The 11,517-nt window shown below is 35.8% G+C and overlaps 1 protein-coding gene across 2 annotated transcripts; it reads left to right on the forward strand.

Moving 5' to 3' along the window:
- Positions 1-273: 273 nt before the first annotated feature.
- On the forward strand, positions 274-9,793 carry LOC128550435 (zinc finger protein 845-like). Of its 2 annotated transcripts, none has more exons than XM_053529444.1 (2): positions 274-344; positions 5,987-9,793. In XM_053529444.1, the coding sequence occupies exon 2, from the start codon at positions 7,054-7,056 to the stop codon at positions 8,620-8,622; it is 1,569 nt and encodes a 522-aa protein (XP_053385419.1). In that variant the 5' UTR covers positions 274-344; positions 5,987-7,053; the 3' UTR covers positions 8,623-9,793. The 2 variants fall into 2 exon arrangements, with proteins under 2 accessions (XP_053385419.1, XP_053385418.1); XM_053529443.1 differs by having other exon boundaries at positions 285-456.
- The last annotated feature ends 1,724 nt before the right edge of the window (positions 9,794-11,517 follow it).

Raw genomic sequence — 11,517 nt, forward strand, 5'->3', positions numbered from 1 at the left:
ATATTATCCGATATACAGGCTCCATATCAACAGATATCCCCTCTCTAAATTCCAGTTTGTGCAGTGCTGCCCATTGTTTAGGGCAAAGCCATTATTTCATTTGGGGACCATATACGCCCCTTTGCATGGAATTGTGTTTCTGCGGATATCTCTAATATATTCTGGTACTTATAACATGTGTAAACGTTGATTTCTGCTCAACCTTGGGCTAGAGGGCGTGGATGGTACCTGTGGTTAATTTTGACAAGTTACCTCCCTTTTACACAAAAACGCCATTTGTAAGCGTAGGGCAAAAAGTAAATCTACATAATCTTTATTTTGATTATTTTACTATTTTAGTTCATGTACGTTGAGTTATTAATTTGCTTTTTTTTCTCAGAGATGGATGAAGAAAATATTTAGGTCGTTAATTGTACAATTGAATGGACAGTAGATTCTGTACTGTTGTTTACACAGGTAGTCGGAAATAATTCGATGTTCAGATTGTTTTATACTGTTACATTTGTGACGGGCAATCTAAACGTCAAAACTTTGAAGGACCAAAATAATGGAAGATAGGCCTAAATCACGTCGGTACACATTTGTGTAAAGTTACTGGTTTTATCGCTTGTGCATATTGGCGTTTAGACACGGTAAACGTTAATCGTGTGCACTTTTCTGATGAGAAGTACAGTATGCCCTTTTCTCATCGACTCGAGCCTTCTCATCAATCGTCACATAATAATCGCTGCCGAATTTGTGCTCGTGCGACTACTGTTCTTATCCGAAATATATGCAATTTTATCACCGGATAGTTTTATACGACATGAGCAACAAGCATACACATATAGGGCCAGTCTATTTTAATATGAAATTAGTTGCTGCCTATCTGACAGGAAAACCTAGTCATACAAATTCTTTCTTCTTTCTGCATAAATTGTTTTTTTTTTTGTTATTTTCAGTTTTCGCAGTAAGCTTGATGGTTTTGCTCTTGTTATGAGTTATGAACAAATGCAAATTTTTTAAAACGTTTGGTTTTTAAAAATGAACGAGATCTAATCATTTCTTCAAATGTGTCAAGACTAGACTGAGGATAGAAAATGGTGTTCATGAATTAAAGATAATATTGATATTTGGGTGCACAGAATCTAGTCCCAAAATGCACCAGATTTCGAGGCAAATATTTACATAGTTACATACTAATATTTAAAACTGTCCGATCCTACACTTGGCGCTATGCACCCCAACGATCATGCCTTTGCTGTCACTTTGTTTCTTTAATACAAATTTCTGAATCCGGGAATGCAAAGTTTCTTTTCAGTTCATGTGTTACAAAATTAATAATTAAAAAAAAAAAAAGTACACATTAATCATGCGTAACGTCACGCTCAACCTCATGGCATCAGTGCATTTGGATGATGTGGGTGCAACATCAAGTCAGACGTGACAGTATTCATGCTTCATAGCAAACTAAGAAGAAAAATTCTATTAAAACTTATCTTTTTAAAGGGAAATAATGGACATCAAAATTAATAGGAAACAAGTATGAAATTAGGTGCTATCTAAATGGCAGAGTTCTCATGCCCCATAAAAAATTGAAGAAGTTGTATTATCGTAAATTAATGGCAATACCTGGTATTGAAGATTCTTTTTATGAAGTTTAATGTTCTGTTAAGTTATTAACGCAATTTTTTGCATTAATGATTATCCATAATTCTGAATGTAATATCAGTTTGTTATGATTCTTAGACTGCAATAAAATTAAAACTCAATTTGGCAATTTTTTTATTCTAAATAAAAAGGAATACGTCTACTACAGCATAAAGATGAGGAAAAAATCTTTGGCTTTCCCGTATAAAAAGTACAACAACACAGTTGACCATTTAAACGAGTTGTACAGTTACAGTTGATTCTGTAATGAAATCTGTTTGATCTAACTCAGTTGTTCAAACACAAGCCCTCGCCCAAACTTATCATCAGGTCCAGGCAAAATTTTCATGATGTATACTGTTCAATGGCTCGAACTGTGTATAACTTGAACAACTTTTGATGGTTCTATCATGTTTGAGCAAACAAAATTGTACTGTACCACTTGCTAAAGCAATTCACAGGTTGTTGTACATTTTGTCAAATTCATTGAAAAATACTTGCATTGCACAGATGAAAGTTTAATGAACCAGAAAATGTCCTTACTTGTACTGATGATAAACCCGGACAGATGATAAAGTCGACCACCTTGGAATTATTCGATTGCAATTGGTTATTTATATATAATTGAACACACCATCTAATAGCAACCACTTACAACACCAACTGGTGTAAACAGAAACAAAATTGGTAAATATTCTGTAAAAATAAATGACTTACATTTATCTGTATAACAAAACATTTATCCAAAATTACTGGGGAAGAGGGTGTTTTTTTACGCATGCTCACTGTCAACACATATAGGCCTGACAATCATGACAATGGGTCACTTTTCATTATTTGATCAGAAATGACTGTTGCAGCATTTTTGGGAAAGTTTCAATATAATACTTTGAGGAAAATGTTGTTAATGACAAAGTGGTCGAAATTATCATCAGTCAACGTTCGTACAGTCCCCATTTTACATACCCCTTTCAGGGCCTCGCTTCATGTGAGTATGCTTACTAAATATAAATTTAAATTACGTCAGTTTTTCAGCAGATGTTAAACTTTATTTTGATACCAACCAATTTGATAACAATTTGCAAAAATAAAAAAGTTAAAGGTGAAAAACCTCATTTTCTTTCCGGGGTTTATCATCAGCACTAGTAGGCCTAAAAAATGTTGTTTCTGGTATCTTGACCTGCCCTTAATTTTTGGCCCAACCAGACAATTTAATGTTTTTATTGACTTGGAGATTTTTTTTTTCAACTTTTTATGCTTTAGATATGATCAGTGATGTTAGAAATGAACTTACTGATGGTCGATAGGCATAACCTCCTTATTTGTATTAATTTTTTTGGACACAAAAATAATTTCCGAAAAGTCCCAATTATTAATAAATAACCCCCCACTCCCCAAAAAATTACCAACCTACTAACCATAATTGTTTAAAAGCGTGCTACCAGAAACAAACATTTATTTTTTTAGGCCTTATCATGATGCAAATTATCACACAATGATACTCAGGCATGTTCCAAAATGAAAACACTCCTACATCTCGTGATTTGTGGTTCATTAGGCCTATTTAAACATGCCTGGTTTTAGGTCAGTTGTATCAGCATGGTTCAGATGAACTAGTCTGGTGCAAAAGATTCATCTGTCTGACCTGTCAGATGGCCAAGTCCTGTGGGTACTTTTAATGATCAACAGCTTTTATCATTTTTAGCTCTTCTGATTTTTTGAAAAAAAAAAGATGAGTTATTGTCATCACTTGATGGGCGTCGGCATTGGCATTGCCTGGTTAAGTTTTATGTTTAGGTCAGCTTCTCCTAAACTATCAAAGCTATTGCTTTGAAACTTGCAACACTTGTTCACCATCATAAGCTGACCCTGTACATCAAGAAACATAACTCCATCCTGCTTTTTGCAAGAATTATTGCCCCTTTTTGGACTTTGAAAATATCAGATTTCTTGGTTAAGTTTTATGTTTAGGTCAATTTTTTCTCTTAAACTGTCAAAGCTATTGCTTTGAAACTTGCAACACTTGTTCACCATCATAAGCTGACCCTGTACGTCAAGAAACATAACTCCATCCTGCTTTTTGCAATAATTATTGCCCCTTTTGGACTTAGAAAATCAGTTTTCTTGGTTGAGTATTATGTTTAAGTCAGCTTTTCGCATAAACTGTCAAAGCTATTCTTTAAAACTTGCAACAGTTTTTAACCATCATAAGCGGACACTGAACATCAAGAACATAACTCTATCCTGCTTTTTGCAAGAATGATGCCCTTTTTAGACTTAGAAAATCATGGGACAATATTTCTATTATACAAAAAAAATCAGATGAGCGTCAGCACCCGCATTGCGGTGCTCTTTTAGTTAATATGGACATTTGATCAGAGTATCATCCAGTATGGAATGTTATGATACTATCCAATATGGAAATGTAATAGATCTTCACATGGTACAAATGCGGATTGCTGATTGGAAAACAAAAGTAGGAATAGAATGATATATTTTATAATGGTAAAACCAACATAGTGGCTTTGCGACCAGCATGGATCCACACCAGCCTGCGCATCCCCACAGTCTGGTCAGGATCCATGCTGTTTGCTAACAGTTTCTCTAATAGCAATAGACTTTGTAGCCATGCTGGTCGCAAAGCCACTATGTTGGTTTTCCCATGGCATGGCTCATATGTTGGCTCATATACAAAATTCACACAAAGTGAAGTAATGATACATAATTATGTTCTTGACAACAAAGAAAATGACATCATATGACCTTCAGCTTGTCCTGGAAGTAAAGAAAATGAAAATACACAGGCTAAACTTCACATTTGCATTGGACTTTAGTCATGGTTCACATGTTGGGATCCTCCATTTAAATGTATGCACATGGACTGCATTTTAAGCACGACTTTTTGAAGAAAAAGTAGAGCTATTGCACCCGCCCAGGCATCGTCGTCACCGTTGGTTAAAGTTTTTGATAAAGTCAAATATCTCTGTCAAAGCTATTGACTTGAAACTTAAAATACTTATTAACTATCAAAGTCTACACCATGAGACACAATTCCCATAACTCAGATTTGAATTTTGACAGAGTAATGCCCCGTTTTAACTTGTAATTTTCTGGTTAAAGTTTTTGATAAAGTCAAATATCTCTGTTACTATTAAAGCTTTTGACTTGAAACTCAAAGTACATGTAGTTATTTACTATCAAAGTCTACACGAAGAGAAACAATTCCCATATCAGATTTGAATTTTCACAGAGTTATGTCCCTTTTTAACTTGCAATGGAATTTTTTTTACTGGCAAAGATCTGATTCAGAGTCATTGCGCTGAGAAAAGTCAAGCGCACTGTCTTACGGACAGCTCTTGTTTTGATAATGAGGAGTCAACTTTTAATAAGAAAAGAATATATTACAATGTTTTGTCCAAATAATAATATAATACAGCGAGAAAATGACATATATTTTTTAACATTTTCTGATGAGTTCCTAAATCAATTGAGCCGCTATAAAACTAAGTTTTCGAAATCTGTCATAACAAATAATTTTTCTCAAGAGATGCTTTTCTTATTTGCATTTGTATCGAGAGGGCATATAGTTATCTTGGACTTTGTCTGCAAAAAATAATGAAGTGAAATAGTCAGTCAGTTGCAAATTGCATATTGTTTTTGCCCTTGCCGTCTGTCCGTCCGTCTGCACTAAGCTTGTCCAGCTTTCACAGATCAAACAGTGAATGAAACTTCACAGGAGTGATCAGTACTAAGCCAAGATGTGCATATCACCAACACGTTTCCCTTCACTATACAAAATGGCCACCATAGCTAAAGATAGAAAAGTCTTGTCCAGCTTTCACAGGTCAAACTGCTGGCCAGATTTTGACGAAACTTCACAGGAGTGATCAGTACCAAGACAATTTGTGCATATCGGGGACATGTTCTGCTTTGCTGAACAAAATGGCTTCCAGAGCTATAGATTTAAAAATCCTGTCTGGCTTTCACAGGTCAAACTGCTGGCTGGATTTTGAAGAAACTTCACAGGAGTGATCAGTACCAACCATGTCACTGGCATGTTCCACTTTGTTGCACAAAATGGCCGCCAGAGTTAAAAATAGCAAAATCTTGTCTGGCTTTCACAGGTCAAACTGCTGGACAGATTTCAACAAAACTTTACAGCAGTGATCGGTACCAGGCCTAGTTGTGCATATTGCCGACACGTTCTGCTTTACTGCACAAAATGACCGCCAGTGCTAAAGGTATACATAGAGGGGAGACATATGGTTTTGTGACAAAAACACCTTCTAGTTTTATTGTGTATCATTTAAACAAATAATGTTAATTATCTTTTTACATTATATTTCTATATTCGCAGGCATTTTGAAGGAAGAGTTCTAAAGACTAGCATCTATTTTGCAGCATTATAGACATTTTCAAGCAGATGCTAAAAAGACTGTTTGAACCAGTGAACATCAGGCACAAGCCAAAAAAAGTAGATATTTTTGACATTTTGTGTTAAAATGAAAATTAACAGTCCATGAAATAAGAACTCTACTTCATGTGTGGATGGTTGTAAAAACATGGACTTGGCGTTACCCTGCCAAGGACTGAAAACCACTGAATTTATTTCAAGCATACATTCACATGGGATAAGAACCAAAGAAAACAGAGTTTGAGGTTTCACTGCTTGAGATCAGGAGATAATGAATAATACAGAATAACAGACAGGAAAATGGAAAATGTTTGAAAATTTCATTCTTATGTGAAACTGTCAAGTATGAAAAAGGATATAGGAGAGAAGGAATAAATGCAACATTGGTGTTTATATATTCATTCCTGAGAGAACTAGATGGGATGTAGTCATAATGAGAAAGTGAACATGTATTCTGAATTGACAAATGAAAGAAATCCTTAAAATTATGACTTTCAGATAAGCAAAACTCAGAACAGTGTAGTAGGGTAGAGTATATTAATTTTTTAATCTAGGGTGCACTTATTCAACCTTGCTGTTGAGCTAATTTTTATAGCGACATGGAAGACTGTTCGCCTTAGGTGTAAGAGGTCTCGGGTTTGATACCCGGTCAGGTCTGAATTAATTTTCAGCCTGTTACAACAGTAATAAAAAAAACAACAAAACAAAATAAATTAACATACACACTGAACAGAACTGCTTTAAATGTGCTGTTAACACATATAGATATACTGTAAAATCATTTAATTTCGTGGGCATGAAATTTCGTGGTTTTGGTCAAAACGGCAATTTTGTGGGGATTAGAATTCATGGATTTCAACTTTTGAACATGAAATGAATGGGAATTTTACTTGTTCATTGGGATTAAATTTCGTTGATTGACTCAACCACGAAATCCACGAAAATTAGCCCCCCACGAATATTAATGATTCCACAGTACTTACAATAGATACATGTACCTGTAATGTAATATGGCAGAATATACTGAAGAAAAACGTTTTAAATGTAATGTATGTAGTTATTCCAGTAACTATAAAGTTGATGTGACAAGACATTTGAGAATACATACTGGAGAAAAATGTTTTAAATGTGATTATTGTAGTTATACATGTAATTTTAGCAGTAATCTTAAAGTTCACATGAAAATTCATGAAAGAGTAAAATCATTTTTATGTCATATTTGTGGTCATGCATCTACTTTATACAGCGACCTGAAAAAGCATCTTAGAATACACACAAAAGAGAAAAGCTTCAAGTGCGGTCTCTGTGATTACATGAGTGATTACAGCAAAGACCTGAAATGTCATCTGGCAAAACATACTGGAGAAAAGCACTTCAAATGTCATATTTGTAGTTACGCAAGTTTTGACAGCAGATCTCTGAAAAGTCATCTGAGAAAACATACTGGAGAGAAATGCTTTAAGTGTGATCTTTGTAATTATACAACTAATTATAGTTTTGATTTGAAAAAGCATATGGCTGTACACACTAAAGAGAAACGTTTTAAATGTCATATTTGTAATTATGAAAGTTACCATAGTGGTAATCTGAAAAGACACGTAATGGTTCATACAGGAGAGAAATGCTTTAGATGTGATATTTGTGGTGAAACTTTAAATTGTTACAGTGATCTGAAAAGGCATATAGAAAAACACACTGATGAGAAACCTTTTAAATGCCACATTTGCAGTTATGCAAGTTACAGAAGAAAACTTTTAGAATGCCATTTGAGAAAGCATACGGGAGAGAAACACTTCAAATGTGGTATTTGTAGTTTTTCCAGTTTTAAAAGCGGCGATCTGAAAAGGCACACTAGAATACATACAGGAGAGAAGAGTTTTAAGTGTGAGATCTGTGATTATAGTTGCAATCTCAGTGGGTCATTGAAAACTCATATGAAAATCCATGGAGAGAAGCAATTTAAATGTGATGTTTGCAGTTATGCAAGTTATACCAGCAATGGCCTGAAAAGACACATGAGAACGCATACAGGAGAACACTGCTTTCAATGCAACATTTGTAGTTACCTATGTTATGACAAAAGTGAGTTGAAGCGTCACGAGATGATACATTCAGAAGAGAAAAGCTTTAAATGTCATGTTTGTAGTTTCGCAAGTAATCATAGCGCTGATGTGAAAATACATCTAAGGATACACACAGGAGAGAAACGATATAAATGTGATGTTTGTAGCTACACGAGTAACTACTTGAGGGATCTGAGAGGTCATATGAGTAACCATACAGGAGAGAAACGCTTTAAATGTGATGTTTGCAATTATGCAAGTAATTATAAAAGCAGTTTGAAAATGCATGCCAGAAGGCATACTGGAGAAAAACGCTTTAAATGTGATGTTTGCAGTTTTGCAAGTCATGCTAACGGTGATCTGAAAAGGCATATTACAATACACACAGGAGAGAAATGCTATAAATGTGAGTTGTGTAGTTATAAATGCAATCACAGCAGTAACCTGAAAAAACACATGAAAGTCCATGAAGGAGATAAAGCATTGAGTTGTGATGTTGAACTTACAGGTACCTAGGTTGTTACAGATAAGCTCCAAAAGTGTATAATCAAACAATGTTTCTCAATACAGACCTGGAGCAGTCTTCTGCACATCACGTGTCAGGAAGTGATTATCTATTGGAGCACGCGGCAAAAAGTGCAGATGCTATTGCATGTCCACACACGTTTAATGTATGATATGTATTACATACTGACTAAAGGTTAGAGTTAAAATTACCATGGTTTCAAAATATATACATTAAAGATACTTACCATTCAGATCGCATGAATCAGGTATATATATATATATATATATATATACAAGGGACTTTTATTTATATCAGGCATGGCAGGCCCCAATTTCATGAAACAACTTAAAGGTCCATTACTAAGGGAAAGTGAGTTGGCAATTTTTTTCATAGCCAGTGCATGGACTTCTGCAAGACACTAAATAATGAAGATTGGCAGGTCAAAATTTACAGAAGGTCTTTGGAACTCAAAGAAATGTACGTGTATTATGTTGAAATTTCAATGAATCGACAGAATGACCCCCCAGGTCTTTTTAACTTTCTTCATACTTCATAGAAAAATAAGTGTACATATACTGCGATTTATTTCGAATTTCTACCAACTTTCATTTTCCTATAAAATGAAATAGTTTCTGTGCTTTTTAAAAGAAATTAAAATGTTCACTTTCCTTAGAATTGGACCTTTAAGTAGTCTTTAGTTAAGTCTTTGATTTTAAAACCGTGCTATTGCTTAAGTTACTATTAGTAATGTTGATTTTTTCTCTTACAATGTACAGTATATATAGCTAAATTATACTATAGTTAATAGTATTTGTCTGCAGTTTTTATTTCAGTCATGAACGACAAACGAGGGTTATTTAAGAAATAATTTATAGCAAAAGAGCGCAGCCCGAGTGAAATTATTTGAACGATGTATCACCACCTGAGTGTATAAATTGTGTTAAAACACGCTTGTGCTATAAATTATTTCGATTCTAATATGCCCTTAATCTAAAACAGTATATATAATATAGAAGCAATTTTTCTTGGTCGCAACAAAAACTTTGACGTCACCGCACGTTAACGTGACGTCATTCTAGCGTAAGAGTGTTTTAACAGAGGCAAGCATATTAGAATGTACGATAAACCTTATTATGCCCCCCTTTGAAGAAGGAGGGGTATATTGTTTTGCAGATGTCTGTCGGTCGGTCGGTCGGTCGGTCGGTCTGTATGTAGACCAATCTGTTTCCGGATGATAATTCAAGAACGCTTGGGCCTAGGATCATGAAAGTTGATAGGAAGGTTGGTCATCACCAGCAGATGACCCCTATTGATTTTGAGATCTGTATGTCAAAGGTCAAGGTCACAATGACCCAGAACAGTTAAACGGTTTCCGGATGATAACTCAAGAATGCTTGGGTCTAGGATCATGAAAGTTGATAGGGAGGTTGGTCATGACCAGCAGATGACCCCTATTGATTTTGAGGTCAGTATATCAAAGTTCAAGGTCACAGTGACCCGGAACAGTTAAACGGTTTCCGGATGATAACTCAAGATTGCTTGGGCCTAGGATCCTGCAAATTGATAAGGAGGTTGGTCATGACCAGCAGATGACCCTTATTGATTTTGAGATCAGTAGGTCAAATGTCAAGGTCACAGTGACCAGGTACAGTAAAACAGTTTCCAGGTGATAACTCAAGAATGCTCGGGCTTAGGATCAGGAAAATTGATTGGGAGATTGATCATGACCAGCAGATGACCCTATTGATTTTGAGGTCATTTGGTCAAAGTTCAAGGTCAGATTGGCCAGGACCAGTTAAACGGTTTCTGGACGATTACTTGAGAACGCTTGGGCCAAGGGTCATGAAAGATGATAGAGAGGTTCATCATGACCAGCAGATGACCCCTATTGATTTTAAGGTCAGTAGGTCAAAGGTCAAGGTTACATTGACCTGGAACATTTAAACCATTTCCAGACAATAACTTGAGAACGCTTGGGCCTAGGATCATGAAACTTGATAGGGAGGTTGGTCATGACCTGTAGATGACCCCTATAGATTTTGAGGTCTGTAGGCTAAAGGTCAAGGTCACATTGACCCGGAACAGTTAAACCCTTTCCGGACGATACCTTGAGAACGCTTGGGCCTATGATCACTGATATCTGGTGTGTAGCATCATCTAGTGGTCCTCTACCAAAATTATTCAAATTATCCCCCGAGGGTCAAATATGGCCCCGCCCCGGGGGTCACTGATATCTGGTGTGTAGCATCATCTAGTGGTCCTCTACCAAAATTATTCAAATTATCCCCCGAGGGTCAAATATGGCCCCGCCTCGGGGGTCACATGGTTTAGATAGACTTATATAGGGAAAACTTTGAAAATCTTCTTGTACAAAACCACACAGCCTAGGGCTTTGATATTTGGTATGTAGCACCATCTAGTGATCCTCTACCAGATTGTTCAAAGTATCCCCGTAGGATCAAATATGGCCCTGCCCCGGGGGTCCCAAGTTTAACATAGACTTATATAGGAAAAAAAGTTTAAAAATCTTCTTCTCTGAAACCACAACACTTAGACCTTTGATATTTGGTTTATAGCATTGTCTTATGGTCTTCAACCAAAAATGTTCAAATTGTACCCCTGGGGTGAAAAGAGGCCCTGCCCTGGGGGTCCCAAGTTTATATAGACTTACATAGGAATAAACTTTAAAAATCTTCTTATCTGAAACCATATGACCTAGGCTTTTGATATTTGGTATGATGCATTGTCTAGTAGTCCTATACCAAAATTGTTCAAATTATCCCCCGAGGGTCAAATATGGCCCTGCCACGGGGGTCACATGGTTTATATAGACTTATATAGGGAAAACTTTGAAAATCTTCTTGTACAAAACCACACAGCCTAGGGCTTTGATATTTTATATG

Source organism: Mercenaria mercenaria, chromosome 18 (genome assembly GCF_021730395.1).
Source record: "Mercenaria mercenaria strain notata chromosome 18, MADL_Memer_1, whole genome shotgun sequence".
Taxonomy (NCBI): Eukaryota; Metazoa; Mollusca; class Bivalvia; order Venerida; family Veneridae; genus Mercenaria; species Mercenaria mercenaria.

Coding starts and splice junctions, on each gene's coding strand:
- LOC128550435 (XM_053529444.1), top strand. CDS start 7,054: ATGGCAGAATATACTGAAGAAAAACGTTTTAAATGTAATGTATGTAGT.